The sequence below is a fragment of the Pithys albifrons genome, chromosome 16 (assembly GCF_047495875.1).
Source record: "Pithys albifrons albifrons isolate INPA30051 chromosome 16, PitAlb_v1, whole genome shotgun sequence".
In the NCBI taxonomy this organism is placed as follows: Eukaryota; Metazoa; Chordata; class Aves; order Passeriformes; family Thamnophilidae; genus Pithys; species Pithys albifrons.
The window spans coordinates 7,899,983-7,922,602 of NC_092473.1; the positions used below are offsets into that span (position 1 = coordinate 7,899,983).

The 22,620-nt window shown below is 43.1% G+C and overlaps 1 protein-coding gene across 3 annotated transcripts in view; it reads left to right on the top strand.

Annotated features, from left to right (window-relative positions):
- Positions 1 to 841: 841 nt before the first annotated feature.
- BMERB1 (bMERB domain containing 1) overlaps positions 842 to 22,620 on the top strand; it is a 59,678-nt gene continuing 37,899 nt past the window's right edge. Inside the window, exons 1-4 of one of the 3 annotated variants that reach the window (XM_071571546.1) lie at positions 842 to 1,195; positions 2,641 to 2,711; positions 3,951 to 3,980; positions 4,139 to 8,301. In XM_071571546.1, coding sequence (XP_071427647.1) covers positions 889 to 1,195; positions 2,641 to 2,711; positions 3,951 to 3,980; positions 4,139 to 4,327 — 597 coding nt within the window. In that variant the 5' untranslated portion in view covers positions 842 to 888 and the 3' untranslated portion in view covers positions 4,328 to 8,301. Of the gene's footprint in view, positions 1,196 to 2,640; positions 2,712 to 3,950; positions 3,981 to 4,138; positions 8,302 to 16,759; positions 16,955 to 22,620 lie in introns of those variants that run through there. The other 2 variants (XM_071571547.1, XM_071571545.1) reach the window with 2 other exon arrangements.

Sequence of the window (22,620 nt, forward strand, 5' to 3'; positions counted from 1 at the left end):
CTCGCACAGTGTTGGTGTTTCCCGCAGGGATGTGCCGGGATGCAGAGCTGGGAGCAGTTCCCGGGCCTGACGTGTCCGTGAGCGCTCAGCGCTGCTGCTGAAATGTGTTTGACTGTACAGGCCATCCATGCCTGTTTATAGCCATCCATGGGCGGTCCCGTGATGGTTTCAGGTGCACTGGTCCAGGTCACAGAGCGAACTACCACCTCCAGCCTGGAGATGGTTCTCTTGGTCAAGGCTGAGCTCATTCCCAGGACCAAGGGGAAGCTCCCGGCGCTCCGGGATGCGCTCCTTGTTTCCTGTGGCCAAGGGCTGCCTTGCAGGACAGGGGCCGCTCCCGGTGTCATCTCACTATATGGATTTTAGATTGGCCTTGTGGTACTGGTTCTGTGTATACAACAGTCTCTTCAATAACCAAACACCACTTCTTTCTCCTCAGTTTGTCTCAGGAGCTGAAGGCAAAGCAGAGGAACCCCGCGAGCCGCTGCTGCTCAGCTGGGTAGCAGAAACCAGACTGCAAAACCGCAGCAAAACTGTAAAGAAAAAAGCCATACTCATGTAAGCAAGCAGCAAGGAGACAAAAAAGATAATAAACAGTGTCTAGTTTACACGTGTCTCTGAATAGCTGCAGCAATACTGCACAGTGACTCCATGGTGCTACTCAGACCAAAGCCCAGGAGTCACTGCAGTGAGCGTACGGTCACTTGAAAAATAAGTCCAGAACCCGGTGGACAGCGGGTGATGCCACACCGGGGCCCGGCCCTGCCTGGCACGGGAGGATCCTTGGGAGCGCCCCGGGGCAGCGGGGATGGCGAGGGCGGCGGCGGGGCCGGGAGGAGGAGAAGGAGGAGGAGGAGGAGGAGAAGGAGGCGGAAGAGGCGGCGGGCGATGGCCGGGGCGCTGCTCCGCGGCGTGCGGCGCTTCCCCTGGCTCTGCAATGTGCTGCTCTACGGGGGGCTCTTCGCGGCGGGGGACGCGGCGCAGCAGCTGCTGCGGCGGAGGGGACACCCGCCCGACTGGGCACAGACGCGGCGAGTGGCTCTGGTGGCCCTCGCCTTCCACGGCAACTTCAGCTACGTGTGGCTGCGGGCGTTGGAGCGGGCACTGCCCGGCCGCCGCCCGCCCGCCGTGCTCGGCAAGGTGCTGTGCGACCAGCTGCTGGGCGCGCCCGTGGCCGTGCTCGCCTTCTACACCGGTGAGTGCGGCCGTGCCCGGCGCAGAACCCTGCGGGGTTGGCTTTGCGCCCCAAATAGGTTGGGTACATCCCTCCCGAGGCCCCAGAAAAGGCCGGCGCGGGGTGCGCGGTCCGCGGGCGGTGGGGACGGATGCACTCGGAGCTGGGGGCGGCGGGGATGGATGCGCTCGGAGCTGGGGGCGCGGGTGGGCATCGAGGATGCTGAGCAGCCTGGGGCACTCCGCAGCTTCACAGAAGGCGGTGCTGGGCCGAAGGGGAGTCCTGCCGTGGGCTCGCTTGGGCCCGTAGCTTTTAATTGGCAGCAGTTGTACCATCCGTGCCTGCTTGAATTGCTCTGCTCTTCTCAGTTCTCGACATCAGCTGTCATTTCCAAAACAACTGTAAATGTCAAGAAATAGTGCAGTTCAGAGAATGAACTGTACCAGCTTCTGCTGTGAGAGTATATAGAAATACAGTGTATGTATGTGTGGCCAGACTTCACAAACAAAGATCTGGGAAGGGCTCTCCCCACGTGGGTGGCCCTTCGAGCCTGTGCAGTGGATGTTTTAGGTGAGGCACAGCGTGTGCAGAACTGGCCCCACCGTTTCAGTCCTAAGGTCCATCTGCCATGGCTGAGCGAGCTTGGACAGTGACAGTGAAGTCCTCAGGACTGTCACAGCACCCAGTACTGACCAGGGCTGACCCTGCTGAGCATCCGAGATCTGATGGGATCAGATGGAAGGGAGGCTTTAACTGCCAGGGTATGGTGCCCAGTGAGACTCGAACTCAGGTCCTTGGGATTCAGAGTCCAGAGTGCTCTCCATTACACCACGGTACCGCCCCTACTAATGGATAATCTCCAAAGCCAACAAATAAGAAGGGGCTTTAGAGAAGACTAGCACCAATTTCAAAAATAAATATGAGGGAATAAGAAAATTAAGAGCTGAGACTAGTGTAATTAAATGCTCTCATTTGACTTAAACTTTATGTGAAAGAAGAGCGAGATAGGCCCTCTTTTTGTTTGGTATTGGTCGATCTGCATTCTATGACCCCATCAGGGAAATCATTCAATTTGTGATTGAAGAAAAATGAAGCAATGAAAGAAGTCAAACACCACGTCTTTACACCCAAAATCAGAGAATTGCCCAAGGACCAGGAGGATCTGAAGGACCAGAAAAGGGATGGTAAAAATACTGAAATTGGGTATCAGTAAAATGATGTATCCATTGAGAGATACTGATAACCTCAGGACATGCAAGTACCTGGAGACATCCCTGGGCTGAGCTAAGCAGCTTTGGACCTCTGCATGTGTGCAAATGTGTAGCTTTTGATTTTGGACTGACTTAGTGAAAGCATGTTGTCTAATACCTTTGCTTAATACAGGTCACATCTTCCAGTTAAGATGGAAAAAAATTAACATTTTATTTTTGCATTTTATCTGATTGTTGTAAATATTTTGCCACTAGGAATGAGCATCCTTCAGAAGAAAGAGGACATCTTTTCAGACTGTAAAAAGAAATTTTGGAATACATATAAGGTGAGTCAAATAATTCGTTTATCTCACAGCTAAGCAAAAACAAACAAACAAAAAAATTGAAGTATTCCTTCTTCCGCTGTTTTTACCTCCTTTCTCTCATTCTGCTAGTTGATTGTGTGCAGAAAATTTAAGTATCACGAGTCATATGAAGTAAGGGCAGTCTGGAGCAGGCACTGCTGCCAGATGAGTGAAATGATACCATTTAAAAAATGTAGTGTTTATATACATAACCCTTGCACCCAGCTCTGTTTGAATGGCAGCCCTACAACACAAGACTGATTCAGGTTGTACTACCTTTTGTCTTAAGAAGCACCCACACATTATCTATCAGTTAGTAATAGCATTGACAGCACTTACATGCACACTTGTTAAAATCATTACTTATAGAGGCATGTTTAGGAATCGTTTTTAGCCTGTACTTTCCAGTGACAATCTCTCATTTTCAGAAGCACAAACCCTTGTTTTAAGAAGACTTTTTTATAAACAGCTGGCTTTGATTTGCATTTCTGCATACACAAGGAAAAATTATCTGTGCCACCTCAGGGCTGAGCAAGCTAAGAATGTTAAAGATTTCCCAGATGCAAGAAGAATTAATTGATAGATCAGCAGGAAAAAATGTAATAGGGGGAGAAAATGTGGTGCAACCTGAATTTATCTTCATATTGTGGAACTACATAGGTAGGATAGAGAAGGATTATTTTTATCCCTATGGAGGATGATTCTAAAAGCAGTGCCCACTATACCCTATCAAAACATAAGGTTTCTATTGACATTATGTTCTATGAGTAAATTATCCATTGATTTTTCTAAATATGCCTTACATGTATGAGTAAGTACAAGGAGCGTTGCAAATGTGAAATAAATAGTGTTCAGTGGTATTTTTCATTAATGACTGAAACAAATGTTCACATATTTAAACATTTGTTCACCCATCTGGTAAATGTGCATATTGTATCTGGTGTCAGCTGACTATGAAGATTTAAATGTAGTTAGACTTTTGTATTTAAAATGACTTAGAATAATGTGTTTGAAAAACTCATAGAGGCTCACCAAGATGGTTAGAAATGTAATATGGCAACCTGAAGTTAAACAACTTCATTTGCAACTAAACACTTCTAATTAACTTTAACTAATTAATTTTACTCAAATATGTTTCAGTTTTCAGTAATGTGGGAAGAAAAAAATGAATCTTTGTGGTTGAAATCTGTAAGAATAATGAGTGACTCATTTTCATTTCAGACAGGACTGATGTACTGGCCTTTCGTGCAGGTGAGTTCTCAGAGTGGCCCTTGCTTTCTCATAAACCCAATCCCTCCCAGACAGAGTGGATCTGACCCCCTGAGAAGGCAGGGGAGGTGTTGGGTGTGGAGGTGGAAGCCCTGGGGATGCCTGGAGCACTAACTGAGCTGTCTCTCCTTCCAACACAGCTGTCAAACTTCATTCTGATCCCCGTTCACCTGCGAACAGCTTACACGGGGCTCTGTGGCTTTGTCTGGGCTTCCTTCATCTGCTTTTCCCAACAGAGTGGAGATGGCACAGCAAAGTCAGCACTTATGTGGCTCCAAGGAGAGAAGGTCAATGCAGATGAAGAATCAGAGGAGAAAAAAGAACTTTAGTTCTGTACACATTCTAAATTGCTAAACTGGGTTTATGAAAGTCAGTTAATTGCAGTGCAGCTTCATTGCTGTGTTTAAAATAAACAGTTATCTCAACATTTGCTGGTTAGTATAAGCAGTAGAACAGTTTGTGCTTGTTTATTTTTCTTTCATAAAATAGGCCAGTTGTATATTGACATTTAATTATTTTCATGCTGTCATCCCATCTCATCTGGGAATAACTGACTTGCAGGGCAATGGAAGCATTTGCACCTCATGTCAAACTGCCTCACTGGGGAGAAATATTAACTGTAATTTAATTTTCAAGCAACTTGTAGTTGCTAGAAAAAGGGGAATAGAACATTAAATCATCAGTTGTCGGACTTGACAATTGTTATCAATGCAAGACTGCTTTTGCAGAACAAAATTTAATGGATTCCATATCTACACAGTGGCATTGAGTTGGTTTTACTGAGAGATAACAAAAGTGCTGTGTTTGTAGGGCCCACTTTTGTATGGGGCCAACTTACTTTATTCAATGTGAAAATTTATATAGCAAATGAGTTATTTCATAGAATGTACAAACCTGAACTATATTTGTACATGTTTTATCATAACTGGGAGAATATAACTAACTTTGGTCAGAGTTCTTTGGGGTGGGTGCTGGAGGTTGACACACCTGGGGGAAGCATCAGTCCTAAGCAGCTCCTATGGGATGGAACCTGACCAAGCCCTGCAGGGAGCTTTGGTTCTCTGTGCCAACAGCTGCCTCCTTTGCCCCCCAGGGGTCAAAGCATAGAAGTTTTGAAAGTATAGAAGTACATGGGAGTCTTGACTCCTCCACTCTTTTCAACTGTTTCATTATACTGAAGATATAATTAAGATTGTGAAGGAAAAAAGCATTAGAAGGAAAGTAAGATGAATACCAGAATCCACCCCAAACCAAACCTGCTATAAATAAGGAACTTAAATTTCTTCCTCAAATGATTTTTAAACATTCCTACTCATAAAAGACACTGGATAACTATGCATAGGTGACTAGGAAAAGGTGAAAATTAATTATAGATCTGCTTTGTCAGCTTGAGGGTCAGGTCTGGATATGGGTATTTTTTAAATGTGCATATATATGTGTGTCAGAACAGGAACTGTGTAAATTTCTGTGGTTGCAGAAAACTGAAATCAGACCAGTAGAGGAACCCTTGGTATATTACAAAGGGATTTTAAGCCTTGAAATTACTAAACAGTAAGATTGAAACAGTATCTGATTTGATGCATCTGATTGAAAAGTCTCAACACTCTGTTACAATAAGGATAAACCACTTTGAGGAAGGTTTGAATTCCTCAGTCTTGTCCCAAAGCCTGCCTGGGCTATAAATATACATTCCTTTGGCCAGCAGCTGTACTAAATATATTGCTAACAGTTATTTGTCACTGTAGGAGCCCAGTGCTGCTTAGCTGAGACAGGGAAAGGGATCATGCAAGCACTGCCTAATCTATTTCAGGTAATATCAGCTTGTTTAGCATAACCCAGTGCTCAGAAGTGATGCAATGTCCCCATATGGCTTGGACTGCAGGACTGCAGCAGTGGGAGAAGGGTGGATGGCAGGAGCTGCTGCTACAGCCTGTTCTGCTGGCAGACAGGTGGAGGAGGTGCTTCCCTCTCAGGACAGAAAAGTCACTGCAATTCCATCTGCAGCTGCACAGGCAGATGTGGCAGAGCACACCTGCCTGCAACCTGAAAGTGGAAGCAATTTTCCTTGACTTTTGACACCTGTAATCTGGACATTTCCAACTTGGCTAGTTGGTTTAAGCTCTGTATGGTGAATTGTGCACTGGAAGGGTCTGTTTCTTCCCAGCTGTGACACAGAGGCTCAGACAACTGGCTGCTCTGTCAGTGGCTTCCATGTAGATGCTTCCATGTGGTGGGTTGAATTCCCCTGCTGGTGTTGCTGCACAAATCCCTGAACAGTTCACAAATCTGTGAACTGAGCAGTGCTGATGCTGGACATCCCAGCAGGAGGAGAAATCCACAGAGGAGCTGACTGCATTTTATCTGCCTGTTTAAAAATGAGTGAACAGATGTGTCAGACAGCTATAGCTGTTAAATTGCTCTTGTGCACATAAAACCCCTCAGGATAGAGAAGCAGTTTCAGTAGTGGGTTTTTTTCTGTTGATATTTTTAGGAGCAGAATAGTATTTTAAAGTCTGTTCTATTCATTAAGAGGTAAAAATTTCATTTAAGGTGTGCTAATTAATGTTTAACTTTTTTTTAATGGATGCTATTTATTTTTATTTCTGTTTGTGCCTTAAGTGTTCAATGATTAATAGAATTCACTTGGAGAAGGGAACTGGAAAATAATGACATTTCAAGGAGAGTGAAATGGTGTTGATCTGCTGTATATGATGTTCTGCTGAAACTCAGAGCAAAAAAATCCTGCTTCATGTGTAGAGCTGGTAAAACTTAATCCTCAGGCAGATCAAGAATTTATAACTGTTCTCATGATCTGTGTAATGCTGATGTTTTTCTTCATCAAGACTAATGAATGGAAGTTCCAACTTTTATTTTAATTGTCTTAAAAGCTTATGTAAGCTGTGCTTTATTGCTGTATGCTTTAGTGCTGCCAGCTTTTTGCTTGGGAATTTGAGCTAAATCCTGCTTTATCTTCAAGTTTCTCTGGCTGTGGGCTTCAGGATTTCTCTCCATAGTTCTATTGCTTGAAGTACAGTTTCTTCATGTAATGGAAGCCTGTGGCTCTTATGTTTCAGTAGACTTTAGATCCTGCAAAATCCTTTCATTTCCTCTCTTTCTCTTGTTGACAGTTAAGTAACCCAAGTCCCTTTTCACATTAAAAAAATTAGGTTTTTTTTCTTGTATTTATGAGCACTGATTTGTCTTACAAACATTTCAGACCCACATAATGCAAAACAATGAGGCTGTGTTGGGACAAATTCACAGTGTGCATAAATTAATGCACCTTCTAAAGATTTTATTCCTGTCAGTTTAGTCTGAGGGCCTAATCCCTTGGTTGTTAGAGACATCATTATTTCTTGACATGTTTTTGGCTCAGAAGATTAATTTCACAGAATAACAGAATGGTTGAGGTAGAAAAGCCCTCTGGATGCCCATCCCAGGTCACCTAGTCCAGCGTTATTTGTCATCTATCCAAACTTTTGTTTGCTTCTTCCAGTAATTCAGTAGTTTCTTGGTGGGGGAAAGATGAGTGAGACTTGTCCTGATGTGTCTCTGCCACCTTTTCAAAAACAGTCCCAAGGGCTTTAGGACTATTTCAAGGAATTGCACTGATCTTACTGCCAGCTGAACAAGCAGATTCCCATAACCAGGAGGATGAACAGAATTACCCATCACATGGTGCTCAGCAAGGAGGGAACACACTGCCAGTACCTATAGGCTGCATCCAGGTGGTATTTTTGTGTTGTGGATTCTCTCCAGGAGCAAATGGGGTAAGGAGACTTTTATATCAGGCTCAGTCCCAGCTTTGTGTTGTTCTGGATGGCTGTGGAGATGTAGAGTCTGAATTCGATAAAATGAGAAATTCAAAATGTATTTTTCTACTGCAAATCTTTTATGCAAATGAACCGTCTGTGCTTACTAGTATGTTAAATACACCCTTCCAGGCTTGGAAAATTCACCAGAAGGCCTCTGTCTTTTTCACACCAGAAGCAACCACCCAGTAACAGCATAAAATAACCAGTTTCAGACTGCAGCAAAGGTGAAACTGCCTGGGCTTTGTTACCATAGCTGATATGTTGAGTTTCCTGTATAGCACAACTTTTGAAATCTATGCAGCCTCAGCCTTCCAATTCTCTGCTGTAAGTGCCAATGCTTCCTGCTCGTGCTGCTGCCTCTGCTGCTACTGCCAATCCAGTGAGATGTGCAAGAAATACTTGAATTTTACTAAAGTAATGAATTTCAAGTTGACTGAAATTGTCTGTGTTTTTGCAAAGACTTAATAAATGTTAAATGTTGTTCTTTGGCTCTGTCTCTCTTGAACTAGTATGTATATAAACAAACCAAGATTTTATGTTCCTGTGGGAACATAAAACAGTTCCTGTGGGATCTTCATGGACCACATGCAACAAAAAGCTGAATTTAATGTCACAAACCTTAACACAGCAGCAGAGTGAAAAATAAGCAGGGATTATTCCCTCTCTTTAAAGATCAGTTACATACATTTAGTCATCTGCCACTTCTGGACAAATTCAAACAAAATCCCATCTTCAAAGCCTTGTGGTGAAGCTGGTGGACTTAATTTCCCTGCTGTTAAAAAGAGGTAAGATCATGATGTAATTATTGGTTTAGATAATTAACGTATTTGCAGAAGGAACTGAGGAATTCAAGTAGGAAAAAGATATAAAAAACTTTTAAAACCTTTTAAAGAGGGCAAAGGTTAACAATGGGGTCCTTACTGAAGGGCTTCGCTTGGTGTGGTTTGTGTGGGATGCTCTTGGGAAGGAAATGGTTCAGAAGATTTGAGTCTGAAGGAAGAAATGTATTCCACAACTGGAAGAGAGACACCACCTCCATTCCTTGCTGCAACTTCTTATATATTTAGAATGAGGAGGAAGCTTTATGGAAAGATTTCAAGTTGAAAATTTCTGTTTCATAGACTTCATGGCCAACAGGAAGAAAAAAGATCATTCAGTCTGATTCCTTCCATAATGCAAAGCCAAGAGTTCTTCCTGAACCAAACCAGTGATGTCGAGTCTCATGCCATCATTTAGAAATGTATCCAAAGACTTCATGTAACAGAGGATCTTCTGCATCTCTAAGAATTACTTATGTATTTTTATGAAATTTGATTATCTATCAAAATCAAGTTAGCATTAACATTCTAATAAGATGTTACTCCCTTTCTGACAAGATTTAAAGACAGCACAGCAGACAAAGCCTTCTGTATGAACATAGTGGTAAACAAAGTTTGTGTTTAATCCTTAGATAAACTGTAACAGGTTTAGCTCTGTTAGCCCCATGTTAAATCATTCTTCAAGCCCATTTGTGAACCCTGTTTTGCTGTGCAATTTCTAATTTTAAATGTAGACAGTAACACTATTAATCCCAGTGACTGTTTCACATATGCCTCAGATAATATTTTTGTCTATTTCTGCTCAATATTTCTGTGCTTAAACAGCCAAAGACTGTGTGTGCTCTCTTCTCAAAGTTGCACTGAGAACTCACATGCAAATACCAGTCCTTGATAACCCAAGTTACTGTAATCCATTTTAAACAAGAACAAAGAATGCAGATTACACATCTGTATGTGTTGCATATACTTTTCAACATCATCAGCGTCATCCACTCTAACCAATATTGCCTTCCTTCTTTTTTGTACTTTAATAATTAATGTGGCAGTGCCCCAAAGTCTTGCACCTTCTATCCATAGAGAAAAAACGCGGTGCAAAGAGTAAAGTCAATGTATCATCCCCTCTATGCGACAGTAGCATCAATTACACGGGTTTGTGCTGGGAGAAGCCTGAGGACCGGAAAAGCCTAATGAGGTGTGAAGTATGGCCAGAAAAGCCGCTGCCAAGGACAGCTCTGCTGTAGCAGCGGGTGAGGGAGCTTCGGGAAATGAAGAATGGGTGGGTTTCTTTGCTGTGTTCAGGGAAAGCCTGTTGTGAAGCGGGGCTGTAACACAGCAGGGTAAAACTGCCAGCAGGTCAGCCTGTGCACACACCTGGGATTTTGGAAGGGATGGGACACCCGTGCAAATGCTCCCTCTGCCAGTGGAAGACAAATATGGGATATTGATGCAGTCACCTTTTGCCATTTTACACAATCAAGGCTGATAAAACCAGACACACCAAGAGGGACCGTGGATATATAACCTAGCAGGAGTCATCAGAGATACAGGGAAAGTGGGAGCTGCATGGGAATGGGAACTGTTCCCCGGGTCTGCTACTGCACTTGACAGTTGTAACAGAACTAAAATTCAAGCACTCAGATGGCTGTGAGAAATACTGGGCTTGGCCCATATGGACTCACCAACCATGCACACAAGGTTCTGCACCACATGAGATCCTCTGTCTGTGGAGGAAGCGTTAGCTTATTCTGAATTCTGTGTCCTTTTACAGGGTAGAATAAGTTACAACATTCTGCCCTGGAATCAGCATTAAAATAAATATGTCACTGTAAGATGTGCACTTAGCATGTGCATACGAAAGAATAAACCTTCACATTATTATTATTTCTTTGATTTATCAGGAAATCAACTTTCCTCTCATTGCACAAATATTTAGGAAATAAAATATGATTTTTTGGTGTTTTGTTTTTTCGCTTCTAGTTGTTTGCTTTCTCCTGTTCTATGCTGGCCAGGACAAATCTCCCTCTGAAAGACTGTGGAATTCTTATCTTACCATTTCTGACACCTCTCTGTGGAGTAAAAAGCACCTTTACTTACCTGCTAAGGGTGTGCAGCTGCTTCCATTTCATGCATCACATACTTTTACATCCAAGAGGTACCAAGACTGTTAACTGCAGCTGATTAGCCATCACAGGCCAGTGACACTGAAGGATTTTGCATTAGTTCAATGTTGAGATCAGAATGGTCATCATACAGTAATGAATTGTTATGTGTTCATAATTACACCTGATACATTATGGCAATTACCTACACATTGTTTTGCTTACTGTTTTGGGGCAAAACTTGAAAATGCAGTGGAACACAGGTATGATATAGACAGAAATTCAAGTCCTAAAGAATTCAGGGCTGTGACATTATAGCTTCCAGTTCCAGTGAGGGTGTATGAAATGGTCCACAGAAGGCAAGGGCAGAAGGACTCAGGGGCAGTAGAGCTTGGACTCTGCACAGGAACATGCATCAGCAAGACACTGATACAGTCTCTGCATGTGCCTCACAGCTTGTAAGCAGTTTTGTGCTCTGTGTGTAAGATGCAAACTCATGCAGGTAAAACGGAAGCTCCTAGAAAGTCACCTTTGCATTTTGGGCTGAGTGAAATGAGGAAAGGCTCAGGCCCTGAGAGAGCTGTGCTTGGGGGTGGATGTTGCTGTGATTGCAAAATTTACACAGTACGTTTGTTACTTCCAAATGGACATGCCCCCCATGCACACTGAAATATTATTTATTGTCTGCTGTGTTTGCAAGTCTCCTAAACTGGCCCAGACCAATTTGTCTCGACATCTAAATGTACTGAACTCAAACTATGTAGCTATGGCCACACATCACTGATGCAAAAGCCACCTGCACAATGACTCACCTGCACAACAGTCAGTCCAGTCATACCCTTGGACTCCACTCCAAGTGCCAAAAATAAGACTCTTACATGGGCGACTTCACTACCCATGGTATTAGTAACGTATCTGACAGATGCTATAACAGCTTTTTCTGTAAAACTTGTACCTTAAAAGGACAGTAAATGCAGAAAGAGTTTACTAAGACAAAAATAAAATGGGAAGTAAAAGAGTTTAAAGAAGTGTATGTCTGAAATCTGTGTCATGGTCACCACTACAGCTGTTGAAGTCTGCAAACTGTTTCCATTCCTTCTACCAGACATTTATGCCCTGTCTCTTCTGTTACTGCATCTCCTGAATTTGTGTTGTGTTTTCTTGGCCTTCTACACTGAAAATGGCTGAGATAAATCTAAATAAGTGGAAAGAACTGTGCCAGCTTTAGTAGCCTCCAGTACTCACCTCTCAGGAACGTTTGCAAATAGGCTCTGTACGGGCACACAGATTGTCAACACAGACACTTTAAAACTTGGCATAGTTGAGTATAAGCCATTAATTTACCAGTTCAATTTCACCTGAACTTTATTTTAAACTGGCCAAATGTTTAAGAAGCTGTGTCCAGACTAGACTGTGTCTTGGGAGTTCAGTCCTGCAAGACTATCTCGATTTGAGATAGAAAAGCAATTAAGAACTACTCCTCCTCAGAATTATCTAAATATTTGGTGGATCAGACTCAGTTTCACAGGATAGATCTCCAAATTTGAATAAGAGACAGGTAGTCAGATACTGTAGCTTCAGTGCTGCCAGTTAACTTTTATCACCCATAAGAAAATTCCCCTAGAAAAACAGTTTCTAGGACACAATGTACTTTAGCATAGTCCAACCCAGACCCTGTGGAGCAAGTCATATCTCACATATAACTAGTGGTACACTGTTCACTAAAATTTACCATTAAAAGTTCATCTTTTGCTTCCATAGCTCTATTAGAAATTCAGCTTTCTAGAAACAGTAAGTTGAATATATAACCAATTTTTTTCTGTGTGCATGTTTGATGAACTGGTTAATGACATGTGGGAAACAGCATTACATTCATGCAATATTTCACATGGAAACGTTATTAAAATGAAAAAATCAGAATAAGATGACATTTAATAGGTGTTTGGGTGGAAATACTTATGAACACTCAAACACTTGGATCACTATCAAATCTCAGACTCATGACATTAAATTCAAGGCATCTCATTTGCCTTATAGTGGAAAAGGACCAACATCCCAGTCACTTTACTGCAACTATTATAAATTATTTATGAAGTTACTTTATCCTAAAAAAATGGTTTTAAAGGAACAATTGATATATGAAAACACAGTAATTCCAAATAAAGGAATAAGTATAAAAAGGGTAGTAATTAAACATGAGCTAGGATTCATAAAAAAGGGAGCAATATAATAAGGATATGCTTTGGTTTATGTGTCCAGGCTCTTAGTCTGCAGCTGTGGTACAGCAGATCCTCTTTCAAGTGCAGAAAGGCAGAGCCCAGGCTTCTGAGAACTCTTTCATGCTAGCACTAAATTGAAGGTGGAAGCTTACAGCAAGAAATTATTTTCTGTACCAAGGATCTTCCGGCAAGTTTTAGTTATTCCCCTCTTTTTAGTGAGGTCATATTTATTTATGGCTCTTTGAAAAGCAAATGAGTTTTACTCTGGTCCAATACTGATCTTTTAGGGATAATGATAACATAAATATTTAAGATAATACTTAGAATTATACAGACCTGATCTTTTTGTGATAGCTTGAATTCATAAAACAGTAATATACCATTTACTCAGAGAAACTCCTACTGTGCTATGACACAGGATAGGGACACTAACACATTAAAACCACTTTCCCCCACTATGTAAACCTGGATATATAGGCTGGTCTTAATAATCTGGGAAAGTGAGATACAAAGCACAGATTTACCACTCCAGCTCCCAGGACAGCAGAGTGCTGCCTTAACTCAGAGCTGCACAGACCCACCCAGGGGGGTGTGGGGTTTGCCATCAGGCAGGCACTGGCCTTTAATGCTCTAGCACAGCCTTTCACCTGTGCCAAGACATTTTCGTGCCTGGCAAGTGTGATCTGGAGGTGGCAGGGGGGCTGCAGCACAGCAATATGGACGTGTGAGGGCTGACAGCCCCCAGGCTCCTAATGCTGAATCAGTTTGTGGGATCCAAGGGGCACTCCTTGAACAGGGTTCCAGGAGTACCTGGGTACATTCTAAGAATCTGGAACTACAAAGAACCCTAAGAGTTCAGACAGCAAGATTCAAGAGGAGGTATTTTCATAGGAAATAAGATTAAACATGGCATCAAGTATTACAGAATTATGGCAACTCCTTCAGTACAGAAATGTTCTGAATCCAGACTTAGTGTTTAACAAAATATTACAGGACAAATTCATAGAAATCCCACAAACTGTGTTGTGTAAGCAATTAACTTACATGAGCACAGTGCCCCTTCAGTTCCTTCTAGATATGGATCTGGGTATTTTTGCATACAAAGTGGAATAACTGTGCATAATCCACTTAATTTCATTTTGTTTCATCAGCTGAGTTGCAAGGTTTTATTATAATGATAAATCAATTAAAAACCTGGGCAGAATTTTAACACTTTCTATTATTTTTGGGCAAGAAAGGCTGCTCTGGGTGACAAAGAACAACAGCCTTAACTTTTATCTTCACTTGCAGCCCACCCCAGTCCCACTCACCAGCTTTAGAAAATGCTTTTGATACACTGGATGTGGCCATGAAGGTAAGAGAGCTCTGAGAACTTCAAGCTGAGAAATCTACAATGCTTGAGAAGCTCCATGAAAGCAAAGACTGCTGTTCCCCTGCAGATTTACAAGCCATGCTGCCATAGGGACTTCTGCTGCGTAAGGTGTGTCTGTTGTTATATAGTGTTGTCTGCCATGGGGCATCCATGATTTCTAATGGAGGCCAAAGAGCAAGAGACAGGAGGGTGGATTTGCCAACTGCTGCTGCCCAGCTATAGCTCCTGGTGGCAGGACTTGGTAAGAAATGGAAACTAAAGCAGTCAGGGGAAATGACTGCAAGAGCAAAGTGCACCTCTGTTTTTCTACCAGGCATGATCTTATGAGCAGTGAGAGAAGACCTGAGTTTTTATATTTTCTGTTTTAATGGTGCTTTCAGCAGAAGAAAAGCAGCCTTTGTGAGTAAAGGAATGCACACGTATATTGCTGAGGTGCACTGAAGGACCTCATCAGTAGAGGAGAAATTTAATACCACTTGTGACTGCAGCAGTAACAAAGCTCCAGTCACAGCAATCAAAATGCTGATCTTACAACACTCACAGAACAATTGATACATAGTGAGGGCCTAGGCTGGCAAAAACTGTTGTGCAAATGAAAAGCAGGACAGGTTCCACATACCTGCTCTCATGTGGAGCAGTCTGCAGAACTGGGTCCTTACAGGATTTTCTGACTTTTCAGAATGGGCAGGTGATAACTTTCTCATCTCAATAATTCATCTTATATATTCTTTGCTTTACATAAGCAAACTCTGTGCATCCAAGTTTCTGGCTAGTGGGTGTTTTTCACCCATACTAACAAATACAGAGCTTTAAATATTCACTCATTTCTAGGATCATTCCTCCATCTCCTAAACAATGCACTTGGATTGTGATTACCTAAAAAACTTGAAAGGATGGACTGAAGTTAAATAGTCCTCAGATCCACCAAAAATTGGCCTTTCTCCCTGATCAGCTTTAGTCCCACTCTCATCCAGATCCCAGATGGACTTTTATTCCTCCCACACTTGTGTTCCTCACTTCTAGCAGTGACTCAGTCCAGCCCACCCCAGCAGGCAGCTGTGCTGTCACCCAAAATCAGCTGTGCAGTGTTGCCCCCAGCTTCTCTGCTTGACTCACAGCTCTGTTTGGGCTCCGTCTCTAAAGGCCAAAACCAGCGAGGATGGAGCACTGCACAGACAACAAGAGCTGTTCCAGCATGTCTGGTGCTCAAATCATGGTATATCCCTGGGGAGCACAGCTGACAGACCTCCAAAAACACTTTCCAACCCACTTCGTTAGCTAATTCCAATTCTCAGAAAGAAAAACAGAGAATTTTTCAGTTACGATTTTAAAAGCAACGTGGAGGTTTTCTCTCCTCCAACATGTGAAGCACTCCCCCAAAAAATTGTTCATGCAATCACATCAAAGTGTGTCAGTCCAATTAGGAAGTACATCACTGAGGTGGTACTTCTGAAGTGTTGACGAGTGAAGGACAAGACAAGGTTTGCAGGCAAAGGTAGGTGACAAAAAAAACAAGCTTTCCCAGAGTTCACCCAGTATGTGTTCAGCATTATCGGTGCCCCAAGACTCTTTGTAAATCAGGCAAAGAGTGTTTAACCCAGGATTTGCCAAGAGGCACTGGCCAACCTGCCTAACCCCTGTTCACTGTCTGTATGTAAGAACTGATAAACTCACAGTAAAGTGCAATGGGATCTCACTAGAAAAGGTACTCTCCAACTGTAAAATAGTGGTCAGGGATTTTATCCATACAACCTTCCCTACAATGAAAGAAAAAAATTAACAACAATAATTATCACTACACTTGTTCTTCCTTCCTGCAAAGTCATTTCCTTCTCCTCTAATCCCAGCAGGCTGCATAAGCAGCAAAGCTGCATGCTTATGAAAAATAAAAATGGTTATGAAAAATACAAATGGTTATGAGAAATACAAATGGTTATGAGAAATACAAAATCCCATCACTTGTTTGAGTGCTGTACTCTGGCTTTCAGCAATGCGATGATGGGATGAGTGTCATTCCATTCAGTGCAGGACTTTCAGGAAAGCCAAAGGCTGCGTGTACAGCAGCCTGAGGAGTGTGAGACTGCAAAAGCCATGAGTGGCTGTGGATTTTACCACGATTCCCCCGCGGCTCAGGGCAGAAGCTGCGCTGAGCGCTGCGCCGGCCGCAGGATGGCCAGTTCTGCCGTGCCCTCCAGCGAGTGCCTTTCCGAACTCTCGTCTTTCGGAGCAGCTTGGTGAGGAAGGGGCGCAGGGATGGGCGCGGACAAGCGCAGCCCCGCAGGGGCTCCGAGCCCACGGCAGCTCCATCGCGGGGGTCGGCGCGTTCCCCCGCGCGGGAGGGCGGGCGGGAGGCGGGCGGGGGCGCAGCGTGTGCGGGGTCCGGCCTCGCAGCGCGGCACAGCCATTGTGTGCCCGCTGCCCGCCCAGCCCCGCACACTGAGCATGTGCGCGGAGCCCCTCCCGCCCCCCGCCCGCGGGCCGAGCCCCGCGCAGGGAGCGCGCACCGAGCCCGGCGCCCCGCACGGCCATGGAGCTCCGGAGATCCATCTCGGCCAGCGCCGAGGCCGAGAGACCGCTGAGGCGCTACGGGGCAGTGGAGGAGACGGAGTGGAAGGCGGAGGCGCTGGGGAGAAGTGAGTGGGGGCCGCGGGTGCGGGGCCGGGCGGTGCGGTGTCCCCCGCGCCGAGTCCCGCTCCAATCTGCGGGGCGAAGCCTCATCGGGCTTCTCGGAGAGGAAGGTCTGTGTGACCATTTTGCCCTCTGGTGCGTCCCGAGGGGGCTGTGCCGAACACACACAGCTTTTCTGGGGGTCAGGGCAGCCCCGGCGCTCCAGTCTGTCCCTGCGGCGCGGGGTGTTCGCTCGCTCCGCAAGTGCAGCGATGAGCGGGTGGCCGAGGAAGGACGGCTGGGACGTTTGTTTAGCTGGTGGGATTTCATATATGGTTTTTTCATAAATATTGCTAGTCTTCAATGTGTTTCACATTTGGAAAGCACGGACAGCAACTACGATGTTCCCTCCTGTTATCTCAGGCGGAGTGTGCAGCAATACAGCACTTAGTTCATGCCTTCAGTGGCTGCACTGTATTGATGAGCTCAACAAATGTTCTATGCTGGAAGAGCTTTCTTGAAATCATAATTTTTCACAAAGCAGCAACTGACATTACCTTTCCCAGATGCCGATGGAAAGAGTAGTTAAAAAGATACATAGCTGCCGATTCAGGTTATCCTTGGGACCTTGTTGTCTCCGAGATAGCAGCTATTATTCTTTTATTGACAGAACTATCTTCTTTACAACGTAATAAGCTGGTAAGCCCCTTCTGATTTTCCAGGTAACCACTGAGGCAAGAGATGTTGATAAGATTTTCACAAAAAGCTCTGTACTAGTGTTAAGAAAAATATTTTTAAGTTTCATCAAGTGTTTGATTCAGTCACAGGAAAAAACATTTTATGTGTTACCTGTTGTGACACCTTCAACTTGGCTGATACTGGTTTTGGTGATATTCTTTATTTCCCAACCAGCTTTTTGTGTGCATTGTGAAGTCTCACCTGGATGCCTTTCAACATTTCATGGCTTTGCAGCACCTTGATAGCAGATTTTAGTCAGTGCTTCTACTGTGTTTACTTTTCAGATACTGCTGTGTTCTGGAATGATACTTTACCTCTGCTTCAGTTTTTCTTGCATATGTCATTGTCTACCATGCACTGATGACAGGGTGTAACTCTCCCACCCCAGTGCTTCAGTTGCAGTGCTGGTTTTGTTGCAGTGCCTGGCATGGGTTCAGGACTGAGAAACTCCACACTTTCTAAAATGGAATTGAAGGCTGAAATCACTGTTGACTGAGTTGATTGAGTCAGCCACATGCAACAGTTTTGCAGGTGCTCTGGCGTGATACAGACGTGCTCTTCTTGCTCTCACAACTATGTCTGGGTTTGTTCCAGCACTCAGGAGCTGAGTGCAGTGCAGCGCTTGTGATAACAATAATAAAAAATCTGGTAACCTGAGGTGACAGAAGGGTTATGTCTTGCAAGCCTTGGACAAGAGATGGTCTGTTGGGCAGAGGCAATGTGCAGGATGAGTGGGAGACCCGATCTGCTCACAAATATGTGCTCAGCATTGAGCTGCCACCCAAATGACAGGTTGACCCAGCACCAGAATGGGCTGTTGGCAGGACTAGAACCCAGTGTCCAGGTGTCTGCACACTGGCTCTGCTGCTGAGCTGCCCTTCTGCACACTGGTTTCCATTGAATGGCCATATTTCTCTGTGTATAAAAATTTAGATATAGAATAGGAATTAATCTAGAGGCCCTGATCTGTTCTTTGAAAAGCATAAAATTATTATATTATATATTTGAATAATTTATCTCTTTTGTTTGCTCATAGATGTCAGCTTTCTTAAAATACTATGGAAAGTGCTATTTATAGTAGATGGTTTAGATGATCCCTGCATATCTTTCCTATTTAAATACTAAAACTGACCTCTGGTTACATTTTTGCATTGATTAAAATAAATAGCTTTGACTATTTACTGTAATCCTTCCTTATAGCCATCCTGAATTGCATGGCATGATGACAGTAGTCTCCAGAAGGTCTGTGAAGATGCTGAAAAGCCATCATTCCCTTTTTTACCAATTTCAGCAATTAATCTTTGGTATTTGCATATTATTTTAAATATTAAATGCTCAGAAATAGTATTAACAAAACCAGAAGCCCATTTATTGCATATGCATTGAGTCTTTTTGTTCTGATGATTTGTTGCATTAAGTGAGGAGCTCTTTGGAGGCAGAACTTGTGTCTCTGTACAACAGAGTGCTGTGTCCTGGTCAGAGCCTTGTAGTGTGAGTGCAGTCATATCACAAGAGAATGTGCATCCTGGTTATGTCCGTTCCAGAGAGAATGTCATAGAAGTTGAATAGTTTCTGTTTAATCTGTTGAATGGAAAGGAGTGTGTGCCAATGTCTCTATCCATGGTACTGAAAGCGTTGCTCGTTATTGGTTAAAACTAAAGACGAGTTACTTCACAGCAATGAAATGTAACATGCACGTTTCTGCTCTGCAACGGCCTCTTTCAGCCAGATTATCAGTGGAGTTAAGCTGGTTAGCAGCGGCTGAGGATCTGATGCCCTGCAGCCTGAGGGTGTCATGATCTCCAGTGGGTTTACAAGCACAAAGCAGATTAAAGATGTCTCTTTAAGAACCTTTCTCTTCACATACAGAAGGAAATTTCCAGGTATTAGAGAACACTGAAAAAGATGGTTTACCATGTACAGAGCAACTCATGCATTTTCTAGTGCTTGCAGGTAAAAGACAAGCTTATAAATTGTCAGGCTTGTGTAATAATAACGTGGTTACAGCTTTTTCAGTGAGTGGTTTTTACAATATTGTCTTGGGGAGTCTGCTCTGAAGCAGAGCACTCAAGTGCTTTGGTCAGTCCTCATTACTGAATGCACAGCTTCATTTAGAATAGTCTGTCTTGCCGTTGGCAGGGGCTCACAACGCCCTCATTAAATACTGCATGCCACATCAGAGAAATAGCCACAAAGAAACAAATCAGTTTTTTGCCACCCTTTTTAACACTGTGCTTCTCAGATACATTTCTGCTGAGCATTTCTGTCCTCTTTCAGTTTCTATGAGGTCTGGAGCTAAATGTAAAATTCACCAAGAATGCTGCAGCTTCAGTCAGTGCAAGGAAGCAGAAATGTCAGAAAACTGCAAAGGTTTTGTTTTGATGGGATTTAGTATATCATGAATTTGTTTGATTGTTTTCATTTGGATGGTAACTTAGCATTGTAGGTAAGGTGTCACACTCCTGTGGTGCAGAGATCCACCTTTTCAACTGTCCTTGATACGAAGTGGAGAATAGGGAAAGGGGCCCAGCACTGAAGAAGCTGGAGATTCCCAGAAGATGGAGATTCCCAGAAGCTGGAGATTGCCAGCATGAGACTCAGCAGTAGCAGGAAGCCTCTGCAACCAGCTTTCCTTGCTCTCCCTTCATGCTGTGAGTGTTGTGGAACAGATTATGTCCAGGCAAGGATCTGTGAGATGGCAGGTCACTCCAGAACAGCATCAGCTGGTGAACCCAGTTCTGTGATTGCTCTGATTTGTCCCAACAGCAGAAAGATAGTACCAGTTCCAGATCACAGAGATCTGTGCAGACACATATGAAAACTTATTTCTCTGTATTCAGTTGGTTTATCTTGAAAATCTTTGTCAGCTTGTTATCCAGAAAGAGGCTGTTGTGTGTATTTATATGCTCTGCTGCTGAACACTGAAAAAAATTGCACTATTTAATATTTTGCATTTGCATTTCTTGGCACTATAGGAAGGTGGGTGACTTCTCTATTTGGAACATTTTTGGCTCAAGAACCATTTTAGAAGTGCTATGATGCACAGAGATGGTCTTTCAGCTTGCAGAAGGTTGAAAAGTTAAAAGAAAACCATAGATCACAGACAGCAATACCATAGATAGTGGTCATGTAGCCTGGTCATCTGTGCTCTTTGGTGACCAAAGGAAGAAAAAAACATCCATACACTGGTTATAGCTACTTGCTTTATCTCATCTATTGGAAAATGCTTGTGTGACTTTTAAGGCCTGATTTAATTAACAGAAGAGAATGGCTGCACCTTAGAACAGGATCTGGCTCATGGCAAGTTAATGTTGCTTGATAACATTTTATAATAATTTAAAAAATTTCTGTTGCAACATTAAAAAATCAATCAAGTAGCAACAGAGAAGCACATTTGTCTTGCACAATAAAGCCTGTACAGCTGGTGTTGTGTGACATCTATCCATCATTCTGATCCCTGATGAGTAGTTGGGATGGGTTTGTATTAATCATATGCCTCTATGTATTAGTCAAAAAGTAGGTAAATGACAATTTATTCTTGAATGTTTGTGTCAGCTCTATAAATGTTGGAGATTTAAGAGCTCTCTGTGTCCCTACTACTGACAGACTGGATAGTGTGTTGGTCCCTGGGAGGCATCAGTGCACTCGGGTGTATTCGAGCTGGATTGGTCCCAAGTGGATGTAGGACTTTAATCTCTACCAAAGGTGGACACAGCCCTGGCATGGGGTGTGGGGTGCAGCCAGAGCTCCTCATTGTCTTGCTCCTGTATTGCTCCATGAGAGTGAAAGGTGGCTTATGTTGTCTGACAAGGGAGGACAGAAAACAATGGTTAGGAAGCTGCAGTGGTGCTCAGGTCTGCCACTTCAGAAACCACAGAGCAATACTGGGAATTCAGGAGCTCTCAGAATGAGGGAAGACTCATAAGCCGGGACTGACAAGGGGCTGAAGTTTGCTCTGCACTACCCACAATTAAATCCAAACATGAATCAATTACAGCTGTTTCTATAATCTGATAGTTAAATATTCAAACATACAACTTTGGGCCTTCTTCTATAATACCCCACATATTTCACAGACATCCACAAATCTATAAAAACTTTGTTACTTTAACACCTCCCCAGTCAGTCAGGAATGCAGTATGACCCTGCCTACCCTGCTCTCCTAATACTGTCCCCCAGCATCATCATGTTTTCACAGTGACTTAAAAAAGAAAGTTTCATGGGCACAAAGGGAATTCATATAGCTCAGCCAGCACTGCTATTTCTCCACAGTGATGCCCTTGTGTTATTGTAAATTCCACATAACTTTTAATTCTATCTATTACAGGCAATAAAGGAAACAAAACAGATTAGGCTTATTCAGGCCATCTATTAAATAGGTGGGAAAGAGGCTAACGGAAGGATATACACAGTTATGCTTCTTTTTATAGAAACATCAGGACTGCTGGTTTTATGAAGCTCTGAACACAGGCTTCAAACAGAAATGTAATTCATATTCTTTCTATGTCTTCAATTAAAAAAAAAAGAAAAAAGAAAAAAAACCCAGCAGTGTAAAACTTTTGAAAAGAGAGTGACCAAAAAAAAATCAAAGTGACAATAAAAACATTAATAGTCAACATTAGACCCTTTTAGAAAATATTTGACAAAGTATTGTACTCAACAAAGACAACTGATTCAAAGGATGCCATCAGTTCTAGATTTTCTCCTTGTTCATCATTTTTAATGTTAACATATTTATATTGAACATCAAGAGGAAAAGCAGCCTGTGTCTGATCTGTGGAACCAAGACAGAACTCCCACACTGAAAATCAGAAAGGGTTTCTAGAAAGGATTGAGGGTATTTTCTATAAAACAGTTGTAAAACTCAGCTGCTTTGATGGCAGTCAGATGGCTCTAAAATTCTCCTACACAGCTTAGTGTTTTTATAAGTCATTGGTGATTTTGGCTAGCAGAC